The 13,324-nt window shown below is 50.2% G+C and overlaps 1 protein-coding gene across 3 annotated transcripts in view; it reads right to left on the bottom strand.

The window, feature by feature from the left end:
- Positions 1 to 3,389: 3,389 nt before the first annotated feature.
- Atp2a3 (ATPase, Ca++ transporting, ubiquitous) overlaps positions 3,390 to 13,324 on the bottom strand; it is a 31,875-nt gene continuing 21,940 nt past the window's right edge. The window contains exons 17-22 of one of the 3 annotated variants that reach the window (NM_001163337.1): positions 12,888 to 12,973; positions 8,326 to 8,459; positions 7,853 to 7,970; positions 7,346 to 7,463; positions 6,873 to 6,958; positions 3,390 to 4,744 (exon numbers count right to left, since the gene is read on the bottom strand). In NM_001163337.1, the coding sequence (NP_001156809.1) occupies positions 4,730 to 4,744; positions 6,873 to 6,958; positions 7,346 to 7,463; positions 7,853 to 7,970; positions 8,326 to 8,459; positions 12,888 to 12,973 (557 nt within the window). In that variant the 3' untranslated portion in view covers positions 3,390 to 4,729. The remainder of the gene's footprint in view (positions 4,745 to 6,872; positions 6,959 to 7,345; positions 7,464 to 7,852; positions 7,971 to 8,325; positions 8,460 to 12,887; positions 12,974 to 13,324) is intronic. The other 2 variants (NM_016745.3, NM_001163336.1) reach the window with 2 other exon arrangements.

Below are 13,324 nucleotides of genomic sequence, written 5' to 3'. Positions count from 1 at the left end.
GCTTGGCTAAATTTAGCGGCTGTGTGGGTATGGAGGGGGTCAGTGCCCATCCTGGAGCCAGTGCCCAGGCCTGGAGGGCAGCCTGAGTCCTCAACAGGGTGAGTGGCATTGATTCCTACTTATCTTCTTAGTCACTCAGGGTCTCTGGCAGTTCGACTCCCACACTGTATGGGTCTGCCCTGGTGTCCTCAGGGAGTTACCCCAACTCCCAACTGGCCCTCTGATGCTGTTGGAACAAAGCTCTTGACCTAATAGTCAAGGGGAGGTCTATGGAGAAGGCTGGGTACCAGCCATGGCCCCAGGCCTGGCTTCTCCCCATTGTCTGAATTTTCCAGACCTCTTCCCTCCCACTGTGGGTCATAACTAGGCTGGCGCCTATCCTTAGTGCCCAAGGCATCGTGGTCTGCTGGTCCACCTCCATTCTTGCTGTGTCTTTCTCCGCAGACCTTTTCTGTCCAATAGTAAGGGGCTCTGGCTGACATAGGTCCCTGTTCCCAATTCCATTACGCTCGCTGAAGAGGCTTGTTTCTTGGTCAGTTCTCAAGGTTGCCACCCCTCTATAGCCATGGGCAACACAGGTTCACTTAACCATTTCTATGACTCTTTCTTATTTATTTAAGATACAGTCTCATGCATCTTCAGTTGACCTTGCAGTAGGGAGTGACCTTGAACTTCGGATCCTTCTGCTTCCATTTCTCAAGTGCTGGGATTAGGACATGTGCCATCGAGTCCAGTTTATGTGGAGCTCCAGCTGTTGCATGTGGCAGGCAAGTTGCACTGCTAGCTCCTTCTTTTAAATCAAACTAAGTTCACGTAGAATTCACCTTTTTAAGCTTCTACTTGTGACATTTCGGTAAGTTCTGACAAATACATGTGCCGCTCTCTGGCCCACTATCCTAGAAGGGTTCTTCCTGACCCCTCACACTTTGGTTTTTGTAGATAGGGTCTCTCGGTTCTGGAACTCATTCTATAGACCTGGCTAGCCTCAAACTCAGAGATCTGCCAGCCTCTGCTAGGATTAAAGGTCTGTTCCATTACACCTGGCTCCTCCCACCTCTTTGCAGTCACTCTTCTCCCAGTACCTAGGCCCCAGCAGCCACTGATCTGCTATAATTTATATTTATCCTGCCTTGTGTGAAACTCCAGGGAGGTGCAAGCATACAGCTCTATTAGTATCTGGCCTCTTTCAACCAACACAATGATTATTTCTTTTCTTTTCTTTTCTTTTCTTTTCTTTTTTTTTTTTTTTTTTTTTGAGACAGAATTGCATTTGGCAGCCCAGGATGGCCCAGAACTTTGCTGCAACTTTCCTGCCCCAGCCTCTTTAGTGCTGAGATTTCAGACGTGCACTGCCATGGCTGACTTATCACAATGGTTTTGGTTGAAATGAACCAATGGGTGGTTCATCTATCTGAAGATGACTACACTCCTTTAACAGGCAACAGCCTGCTGGGGTCAGGTTCTGGATGCCGGTGTTCCGTGCTTTGGGATCAGGTCTCAGGATGCCCGGGTTCCTTCCTTGGTTCTGTCTTCCATTCTGGTCTTATATGTCTCATAATACAGCTACAATCTACCCTGTCCCCTGGCAGAGGGGCCCCAGAGAGCACAACATCCTGGTTCCCAGAAAAGCAAGGGGACCTAGGGGCATCTTGGCAGCTGCCACCTTGGAGCCAGAAAGGAGTATGCCGGGATTGCCTGGGAATTCCCTCCTGGGTGAGGTGAGGAAACCTCTCTGTTTACCTTGGCCGCCTTGCCTTGGGCTGTGGATGCCATGCTGTGTGCTGGAGAGAGATGGATTTGGGCAAGCCCTGGTGGGGGTGGAGGCAAAATGGATCAGGCCACCACACCCTAGAAATAGGGAATAGCTGGGGAAGCTGGGGCCACACAGATGTTCTGCAAGTTCCCTTAGGCTTAGACCATCTCATCTCGGCAACCTATCATTATGATGAAAGCCCATAGGTTCCCCATTTGTGAGTCTTTGCTGTCCATGCCCATGTCATGGGGCTCATTTAAGACCTTAAGAGCGCAGGGCTTATATTTGAGAGAACTTAGAGACATCTTGTGACCAAGAATACTTCTAACCATTCGACTGGAAAAATAAATCCTTGGGAGTTCCTCGGGGTGTAAGCTATCTCCTCTGTCACAATTAGCTTCATGGATGCGTGACTTAGATAACATACCCGCCCAAACATAGAAAATCCCCACACTTGGCCATGGAATTCTAGTTTTCTTCCTTCCCGCCTTAATGTGCTCTACCACTGCTTTGTAACACCTTGGGCAGTTTTGTCTGTTTTATCTTACTAACTAGAACCCAGCCCAGCTCAGTGGCTAAGTTTGGGGGCTCTAGGTTTTCACTTTGCAATGGGCTCTGCAGATGATATAGCTAGTCCTACCTCTTTCCCTGCGTTTCAGGGCCTGGGTATCCAGATCTCCATCCCAGGACAGCTAGGTAGAGGATTAGATGCTAAACCTTCACGGTGAGCCTTCTCTCCAGAGACACGGCTAGTCCCTTCTCACAGCTGTCTCCCAGGACCACCTGAGGAGGCTGGCTCATCCTAAGCACCATCACAGAGATGTGCCTGGGAGGCAGGAGCTGGGGAGAATCATAGGGAATGGGTAGAAACCTTTGAGAGGGCATAGGACTGGAAATGGGATTAATTGCTGAAGCCAACGGGATGGAAACATAGCAAGAGAGAAACCCTATCGAGAATCATGGGCACTACAGAATTGCCAGCAGGTATTTGCCTATCTACAAATCCCAGGATGGCCCAGACCTTTGCTGCAACTCTCCTGCCCCAGCCTCTTTAGTGCTGAGGTTTCAGACGTGCACTGCCATGGTTGACTTATCACAATGGTTTTAAGCTATCTATGTAGCTGTGTGTGTTGATAATTTATGCTTCTATGTTGCTAAAGATTTTCTGTTGGACAAAGATATCATGGGTGGCTCATCCATCTGAAGGTGACTACACTCCTTTAACAGGCAACAGCCTGCTGGGGTCAGGTTCTGGATGCCCGGGATTCCAAGGGACAAGGGGGTTCCATTCCACCCCCAGCTCCTTTTCCTTTGAGGTGACATGTTAATCATAAAATATGTGATTAAACAGTTGAGCGCTGCTTTTAAACTGCTAACAGTGGAGCAATAAGCAGGCTGTTCCAATGAAGGGCAGGCTCACCCCACTTCTGCCATTGGGGTGTGGGTCCAGTCTTGAGATTCCAACTTAGTGTTTTTCAAAGCCCCATCTTTGAGTAAGAGATGGACTTGGCTTTGGGATGGGACCCCAGACTTTTAACTCTGCTAATTCCAGGTGGATGCCCTCCCCCTTCACCCCACTCCCCCACCATAGCCACAGAACTAGGGGCCCCACAGGGCTCAGAAAAGACTACCAGCTCCAATCCCTCAGACACACACCTTTATTTCTCCATCAGAAACAATCAGCAAGTGGGCACAGCGCTCTGCTCCTGCCAAGCCATCCCTCCAAACTCTATTTCTCTCTGAGGCCCCTCCAGAGCCTGCGGGGGGCGGGGGGAGGAGATGCAGGAGAGTGGGCAGCCAAACACGGAGTTCATCTGTCTGCAAGGTAGGCTGAGGGGGCTTTTGTTACTGGGGGTCAGGACAGTGATGTGAATCTTGATTTACATATAAAATAATCATATTGTACACACCCAAGAAGAGCTAAGTCACACTTACTCCGTTTCCTGTGACAGTTAGCTAGCTTTTGTCAAAGGGGCAACAGCAGAGTTAAGAGAAAAAAAAAAAAAGAAGAGCAATGTACGTTCATCTGATAGATTCCCCACGAGATGCTTTCTTTCAGTGGGGAGGTAGGGGAGGAAGTCCCTTATGGAGTCACTTCCCTAGTGACATCTCTCTGACTCAAAAAATGTATGCTAGGAGGAGCAGAGCAAAGAGTAATGCCAGGGGACCAGGCAGCAAGTGACAAAGTATCACACCAGGCTGGGTGGCAGGAGAAGCTGACATGGACCCAGGGATGCCTGGAGTCTCAGACACCAGGGGCATAGACGGTAAAATTAGGACACCCTGAGCCAACCTGAGCTGAGGAAGTGAGCCTCAAAGGTGGGAATAGGGCTGAGGTCAGCCAGCCAGCGCAGGCTCACTCCTGGGAAAGGGAGTCATTGTCCAGGCCCGCCCCCTGCTTCTTATGTTCCTATCTGCCTGTGATCCTTCAACCCCCTGGGGCCGGCCGGCACATATATAAACAGACACAGGAGTGGACTTGGTGGAAGCTGAGCCAAGTGGAAGGAGCTGCCTCTCCTTGTGTTCACAGCTGGACCCAGATGGTTCCCTCAGACTCCTCCTACCCATAGCGGACCAGGCTCCAGACCCAAACTAAGCAATAGGTCAGAGTCAGTAAGAAGGCCCCCATGAGTCCTCCATCAGGGCAGAGGCACTAGTTCGCCCATCTCCAAGCGGGGGAAAGGTTGCAGAGCTGGGGTGGGGAATGCGCGGTGGCTCTGCAATCAGCTCTGGCTTCTTAGCTTCCCCTCCTGGACTCAGCTTCTGGGCCAGAGCAGTAGGGAGGGACAGAAATGGGAGACGGGAACCTGGGACCAGACGGAGAGGTGGCCATTCCTGTTTAAGGCCTGTTATGTTCAGCAGGGTCCAGGAGACGGGTGGCTGAGTGTGGAGGCAGGGGTGGGAACAGGACAAATGCCTGGATGCTCTCAGTCTGAGGGCCACACTGGAGACTCCCCTCTGCTCCCAGGATTTACTTCAGGTCCTTTTTTTCTGGAGGGGGGAAAACACACACACATACACAAAAAATGAGAAATCATATTAAGACAAGGAGTGGGTATTTTAGATTGCTCCCTTCAGCTTCTGTTTCAGTCTCTTACCCTCCCTTACTTTTCAGGGTCTAGAACCTTCTACACATGGTCTATCTCTAGCCTCAAGGGCACCCCTGAGCCCCCAGGAATCCAGCTGCTCTCTCTATGTCCCTTCAATATTCCCAAAGAAAACTCTTATATTTCTATTTGGTGGGTGCCCTCCATCACTGTTAGGTCCACAAGCAGGAAGTCCTCCTTGCCTCTTCTCCATCCCACATGTGGTCTGATTTCAACTGAATATACTCAAGCTGACCTTCACCTTTGCAGCCCATATAGGGACTAAGGACCCACCTCGGTCCATCTCACCTACCTACCTCCCTTCTGATGTTGGCATCATACAAACCCCCTCAATCTGCCCCCCCCCCCATCCTTTCCATGGCCCATATGTCCTTAAAGGAATTCTGGGTCCACCCTGTACCTTGGACTCTCCCAGAGCCATCCCTCTCGGCTTCTCCATCCCAGCCTACAGTCCTGACAGCCACTCAGTCACACCTGAAGAGTGCCAAGTGTGGAGAGAGAGGACCCCTAGTCCCAGAGCTGACCCTGCATCCACAACTCTCCCCAGGACACATCCTCGTAAATTACAGAGAAGCCACAGGCATTGGGCCTCAGCAAAACTTCCCTAAAAGGCCACTGAGCTGGCTTGGGAACGTAAAGGGTCCCCTCTCTCACCCCCGCCCTGTCCAGCTTTAGGAGGCCCAAGGGATTTCGGCCGCCTGCCGGCCCAAGGCTGAGCTGTCTGGACTTCCAGCAAGCACACCACTCCCCAGGGGCAGCCACAGGTGCCCAGCTCGGGTTCCCTCCTGAAGACCTGTGCTCACTCCCTTTCAGATCAAACTTCTCCAGGACCATGGTGCTCGCCATTTCGGGTCAAGAAGGTTGGTAAAGGTGTGGCCTGGGGCCAATTCACCCTGGGCTGGGATTTGGTTTCTTCCTCAGGCCTCACAATCTTTTCAGCTTCTATTCCAGTGTCATGTCAGTATCTTTACAGTTGCAACACTCCCCTGCCCCACCCCATGCTTACACACCTTTTGTGGTCCCTACTCCCTGAGAATAACCAGGGCCTCGTCTTGGTGTTTTGGGCTTTCAGTGTCCCTGGGCTTCCCCTCACAGGTACCATCTCTATTATAGACACCTCAGCCTCCATCCTGCCAGGTTCTACCTTACCCATGTAATTTGCATTAGTCCAGAATCTTCTAGTAATTTCCCTTAGCACCCACTGGGCAGCCCTCTAATCCCCACATCTAGTCATCACCCCCCCTCCTGTTGAGCCCAGGAATTCAGCATGGATTTGTATCCCAGACACAGGGCTCCCCCAAGGGAATGAGACATTTTAGCCACGGGGACAAATTTTTCATTTTTAAATTTCTTCAAGAAAATGTGCTGAGCTCCTGGGTTGCTGTGGTCACCAGGGATGAACGCTGTCTCTCAAGGAAGACAAAAATGTCCTCTAGCTGTTTCTCAAAGCCACACTTCGCAAGAGAGTTTGGCTGTGGGCTGAGTGTGGAGGGAGGGGCTTCCTGGGGGACCCTCCTGTGCTGGCTGGCCAGAAACTCAGAAGCTCAAGGGTCATACCCACTTCTTCCAGGCTTCTCCCAGGGTCAATGGTGAGCCTGAAAGAGCCGTCTATGGAGGGACCTGAATGGCCTAGTCCAGCTGCCATCAGCCCCACTCATGGGCTCTGTGAGTCCAGCCATTCTCTGTTCAAACCTCTCCAGAGAAGAGGGAGAGGCTCATTGAGGCTTTTAAAAAAAGTATTCAGTTAGCATGAGGGTGTGGGGGCCTTTATGGAATGGCAGGCATGAGGTTTATTTATAGCCTCCACTATTTCCTGGATCAGGGGTCACATTCCAACTAGAAGTGGCCCCCAAAGTCCCAGATGCCCAAAGCAGGTCTTAGCTAGTTGCTGAGCCCAACCCAGGTCTCTCTGTAGCTCGCTAGCTTTCTTCTCTGGACCTAACCCTGTCAGTGTTCATTCCTCCTGAATGAAGACAAATCCTCCCCTTTGTTTCCACCCATGAAAATGATACCCAAGAAGCCAACCCGGTGTGGTATGGGGTCCTGGAAGTAGTCGGCAGCTGCCTACTCCGAGCCTGCATAAATGTCCCGAGAACACCTGGATAAAGACAGGCCAGTACAGGAGGGTCAGAGGCCAAGGCCAGGACTACCACCGCATCTTATCCACATATGGGTGTGTGAGGCAGGGTGAGGAGGGGGCAGTGAGGGCTTGTGCGGGGACAGGGTATGGCCAAGTGAGGAAGCTGAGGCAGCGTGGCCCTGAGCAGTGTTCCCAATAGGCCCAGTCAAGGCTCCTACAGTGCAAGACACCTCTCCAGGCAAGTCATTGCATCATAGCCACTAGGACTCTTTATGTCCTCCACTTCCTGATTGAAAAACAACTCTCCTACCGTGTACCTTGCATCCAGTGCAATTCGGATTTGGGAGCAGAGGCAGGCAGGAAGTAGCTGGGGAGGAAGCAGAAGGGGCCAGGTCTCCCACTTACCATCCATGTGATTCCTGGACAGATACTTGAGGGCCTCATCGAGCAGGATGACAGGCAGAGACATCTGAAGCACCACCCCCCACTGCCGACCACTCAGTGGGGTCACCTGAAAAATGAGCTGGTAGGGGCAGGGAGGCCCGGTTACAGGCTGCCGGTGTCACTCACCTGGACTCCAGTGGGCTCTTCATGGGCATGTCCTTGGAAACCCTTCCTTCACACCTTTGCCTACTGGGCTTCCCAGAGGTTGTGCTATCCCCCTGCCCACCCAATCCTTCCCTGACTTCCACTCAGGCCCAGGCCAACCCCTCAGCAAAAGGGCTCCACCTTTTCTGTCCCCTGAAGGTGGGAATATCTGTGGAATGATGGCTAGACACATCTGTCCCTACTGTCACGCCTGCCCAAGGCCTAGGAAGGCCTGGCACTCAGTTGGGACCTCTAGTATCTGAGGACTACTTGATGACTGTAACCCCAGGAACTTCGGAGGGAGGAGGCATGGCGGTAACTCACAGGCAGAGGTGGCACCAGGAGGATAAGAAAATGCAGAGCCATGGACATGACCACAGCCCCCAGCAGCCAAGGGTTCAGCCAGGGTGGCATGCGCAGCAGTGACTGGTTCTCAGAGACGCTACGAAGGGCACAGCAACCCACTCAGGACAGGATGTCAGGCTATGGTGGGCCCACTCACCTCAGCAATCACCTCACTACCTTGGTTGTAGAACCAGGGTGGATATTTCTGCTGCACACCCCATTCACCCCAGAGGCCCAGCTCAGGGCTTGGGCCCACTTTCTCTGTCCTGAATCTACATTTCATCATACCCCAGACCTTTCTCTCCTGAATCCCAGCCCCACCAACTCTCAGAACTTATTATCAGCTCTCTGGTCCAGAGACCTCAATCTTCATTCTGCTTGGATCTCAATCCAATTCTGGTCTCTTTTGGCCTTAGACCCCAGTCTGTCTTGGACTCCTCTGCCCAGCCTACCTGTTGAGGGCGTTGCACATTTCAATGGTCACAAGCACAGATAAGGCCATGGTTGTGGGGAAGCGTGACTCAAAAACCTTGCAGTCAATGCCAGCAAACAGTGGATTGTCTTCAGAGCACTTCAGGAAGTTCCTCTGAAGATAAGGTGATAGGGTCCCCGGTGAACAGCTGTTACTGAGGTGCTGGACAGAGGAGAGGGAAGCCTCTCCCCCCACTCCCCACCCCCGCCCCCCGAGGATGAGTAGTGAGCTCAGTACTGCAAGGGATTGGGTCATAGGGTGACTATCCTGGGTGGCAATTTGTGGAGAATGGGAGCAGCTGGTGTTAGGCTGGGGAAGGCACTAGGAGGCCATGGGGTTGAAGAGGGGTCTGGGCTGGGACTCATGGGACTCTGAAATGCAGAAGTTAGGGAGGTGACCAAAAGAGACCTCATAAACACATGAAGCAATTGTGCGTTTCAATCAATACAATTATGCCTAAATAGAACTGACCTCTGGAGCAGACAAAACCCTCTTTAACTGACACTGACATCATGCAAGGTTCCATTCCTACCTGGCTTTTTGCTCCTTGCTTTCTGCTTATGACATAGAGAATGGTGGCCAGGGCTCAGCCTTAATGCATGCATCCTCTGTAGTTAACAAGCTCTCACTGCCGAAAAGGAAGTGCTCCTCCCACCCTACATCTCCAGGGACCTTTCTTGTTGCTCACTAGCCTCGCTCAGAGTCTCCTGCAGTAAGATGTTTGAGGATGTCTGGGAGAACTTCCGCCTCGTTCTCTCTCACACTATCGGGATGAGTGTGAACACTCATAACTATTAGTCTACTTGGGTCTCCTGCACAGAACTTCATTTTTACAAGTATATATCTGAAGATCTTTAAGGCCAGGGCTTATTAGCAACACGCATAGTGCTGTAGAGACAAATCCTCTGAGAGAGATCTGTCCAGAGACAGATGGGCACCCTTGGCTCTGTGCATGAGCCCTGCTGCTGCACAGGAGAAACCCTATCGACAACTATGGCTTGGCTACATCCCTCCTACAAGCTGAGCTTACAGCCCCGTACCCAGTTTACTGAGTAGCATGAACCAAACCCAGACTGTCCTGCGGGTTAGGCAAACACTGTATCAACTGAGCCACACCCTCAGCCCCAGCCCAGCTTCTGAAACTGGGTTGAATCCTTTAAGGGGTCATATGACTGAGGATGGGTGTGGTGGTTCCTTTTAATTGTTGACTTGACGCAATTTAGAGTCCCAGTGAGGGAATCTGTAGACCAGGTTGGCCTGTGAGTACAACCGTCTTGATTATGCTGATCAGTGTGGGACCCCCAGCCTGATACCAGGCAATAGCATTTCCTGGACCTGGGTACTAGGCCATATAAAAACAGAGAGCAAACACCTCCAGCTCAGTAGCGTGCACCTCACTTTTCTCTTTAATGGTGAAATTAGATCTATACCAGAGATCTGGGTACTGTTGTTGGTTTTGATTTTTAAATGATTTATTTTTATTTTATGTGCACTGATATATGCATGTCTGTATGAAGGTGTCAGATCTCCTGGAACTGGAATTACAGGCAGTGATGAGCTGCTGGGAATTGAACCTGGGTTCTCTGTAAGAGCAGCCAGTGCTCTTAACCACTGAGTTATCTCTATAGCTCTGGTTTGGACACACACACACACACACACACTTTTATATGTGTAGGTGTTTTGCTTGCATGTATGTCTGTGTACCACGTGAGTGTCTTTGTCTGGTACCCTCAGAGGTTATCAGATCCCCCTGGACCTGGAGTTGCAGGCTGTTGTGAGCTGTTACACATTTGCTGAGGATCTAGGCCAGGTCCTCTATAAGAGCAGCCAGTGTTTTTAACTGCTGAGCTATCTCTCCAGCCCGCTTTTGATTTGTTTGAGACAGGTCTCACTATATATCTCTGGCTGGCCTGGAACTTGCTAAGTAGACCAGACTAGTCTCAAACTCACAGAAATCCACCTGCCTCTACCTCCTAGGTGCTGGGATTAAGGTCCTAGTTGGCATAATTATTTTAAAATAAATTTCCTTGTGATTTACTATTAACAAGTAATTGATTTGTATATGTATTTTTATAGCTATACGCTTGGGAACATATACAAATTTCTTTCCTTTTTTTTTTTTGCTTTTTGAGACAGGGTTTCTCTGTGTAGTCCTGGCTGTCCTGGAATTCACTTTGTAGACCAGGCTGGCCTCGAACTCAGAAATCCACCTGCCTCTGCCTCCCAAGTACTGGGATTAAAGGCGAGCTCCACCACGCCCAGCCATATACAAATTTCTTGGATAAGAAGGGGTTTCAAGTAAAAAAAGTTTAAGAAGTCATGAACCAGGAGGCTGGAGGAATACCCTGGTCGTTAGGAGCACTGGCTGCTCTTCCAGAGGCCCTAGATTTGATTCCTAGCACCCACATGGAAGCTTATAACTTTAACTACAATTCCAGGAATCTGACACCCTCTTCTGGCCTTTGCAGGCACCAGGGACACATGATATACAGACATACAAACAAGTAAAACACTCTCCACACACGAACTTAAAAACAAACAAACAAAATCTTTTTAAAAAGTCATGAATCAGAGTGTTCCCTTTTGGGAGTAACCCCAAAGATCCCTTTCTTGAAATCTGACAACTTAAGGCTGGAAAGATGGCAGAGACAGGCAGGCCTCTGGGGCACACTGACCGCCTGCTTAGGTATATCTATGAATCTATGAGTTCCAGGTTCAGTGACAGACTCTGTCTCAAGAAAATTAGGTTGAGAGTAATCAAGGAAGACACCTAATGTCATGTACCCACATAGACAAATAAAACACGGTGTGCCTAAACTCCCCACTGAAAAACTTGCCACCCTGAATAGGAGTCTCAACTTCCTCAGGCCATCAGACTTCCTCAGACTGCCAGTTTTTTGTAGAGACCCTCTGACTAGCACTTCCACACTCAGTTATTTGTGGCCAAGCCACAGTGAGTGGTGTTTGATGGACATTTCCCAACCAAGTGGCTGAATGAGAAAAGGAAGACCCTAAGGACTGCTGAGAAGAAAATATCCCATCAGGCTAACTGGGGACTTAAGGAGATGTCTAATGTGACTCTTAGGTGTCAGCTTCAATGACCAGGCAGACAGTGGATCTGAGAGGAGATGGAAGAGAGATCATTGTGGGGAGACTGGGTTTTCACAGGCCTGTGAGAATCTCAGAGGAAGGAAACGGCATTTATAGGGTTGGATCTCAGAAGAGAGAAAGGCGATCCCTAGAGATTTGGGATCCACGTTCTAAAGCAGCAAAGATCTACACAGATCCTTGTTCTCAACCCATGGGCTGCTGTGACGCCCCTGGGAGGCATCCAATGACCCTTTTATAAGGGTCACCTAAGACCATCTGTACATCAGATATTTATATTCCAATTCATAACCGTAGTGAAGTTACAGTTATGAAGTAGAAATGAAAGTAGTTTTATGATTGGGGGTTACCACAATGTAAGGAGCTGTATTAAAGGGTCACAGTGGGCTGGAGAGATGGCTCAGTGGTTAAGAGCACTGACTGTTCTTCCAGAAGTTCTGAGTTCAAATCCCAGCAACCACATGGTGGCTCACAGCCATCTGTAATGAGATCTGATGCCCTCTTCTGGTGTGTCAGAAAACAGCTACAGTGTACTCACATACATAAAATAAGTAAATAATTCTGTAAAACGTGGGTAGGGGGGCGGCAGCCATAGCATTTAGGAAGGTTGAGCACTCCTGATCTAAAGAAAGGTGAAGACAATGATGTGTGGAGGCACAGCCCAAAGCTACCGTGGGAGCCAGAGATGCTGGAATGATCAAGGATGGAGTGATCCCTGACTGAGGTAAGAGAGAAAATAGCCTTTGAAGGAGGCAGGGCTATGCTCTGTACCATGGTGGATGGACTCATGGGCTTGAGGGCTGCTGGGTGCCAGAGCCAGAACATGGCTCTGGGGCTGCATCCTCTCCAATAATGTAGGTAGCATGCTCTAAGGAAAGCAACACTCCCTTAGCAATCCCTGTACATTGTTCTGTAATGTCTGCTTCAATCAAGCAAAGGGCCAGAAGGACAGACAGTAGCTGAGAGGGGTCTAGCTGGTTTCCAGAGTTGAACTGAGCTAAGGCTGCTCCACACTGTGCTGTGTGGTTGTAGGTTCCTGCCAGTCACGAGATTCTAGAGGTCAGTGGGTCCCATCTGAGAAATACTATGTGGGTGATTCAACTGTCTTCCTTCAATCTCTTCAGTTTGACCCTCAGCCCGAAGTCCCACCATTTCAGGGCTCACACCTCTGGGCCCTCAATGTTTCAGGGTTCTGAGGTAAAGGTAAGATACCTAGTACCCCTTAAATGATTGTCAGAGAATAATATTTCCTTGAGCTGGGGGCTGTGCTGGCCCTGTGGCCTTCCAGGGCCAAGCAAGCTACTTGGAGGATGGTGTTCACACCTGGAGATGGGAAAGGAGAGCTGCAGGCCAGTTTCGGAGGCTGAGTCTCTCTCTGGAACTCCCTCGACCTCATAATCCAGAGCCCCACCTGTCTGGTCTCTACTTGCTCACCAGCTGATAGAAGGTGACTTGAGGTCCCTCGGTGTCATACAGGAACCACCAGGTGGCGGCAGCCACTGTAGCCAGGCCTACATACACTGTGGGCAGGGGAAGAGGGGACGCTGTAGTAGGCAGGTGAGGTTCTTAGCTATGCATGCCCCTTTCCCAATCATCCCCTCCCTAAGCCATGGTATGCTAACATCTATCCTGTGCCAATGGTAGGCCCTCAGTAGTAACCTGGCAGGCCATACTCTTAGGCATAGTGACTGATCCAATATGTACTAATAAAAACAGGTCTGTGACTGTTATAAAAATTAACCCAACGTCTCCCAGGGCTCAGGAGATGACTCAGTGGACACAACTGAAGATCCAAGCTTGGGTTCCCATCACACATGTAAAAGGCTAGATGTGACTATGTGTGCTGTAACCCCAGGACTGTGGGTTTGTAG

The sequence above is a fragment of the Mus musculus genome, chromosome 11 (genome assembly GCF_000001635.26).
Source record: "Mus musculus strain C57BL/6J chromosome 11, GRCm38.p6 C57BL/6J".
Classification (NCBI taxonomy): Eukaryota; Metazoa; Chordata; class Mammalia; order Rodentia; family Muridae; genus Mus; species Mus musculus.
Note: the sequence above shows the minus strand (reverse complement) of the source record. Positions and strands in the feature narration are given on the sequence as shown.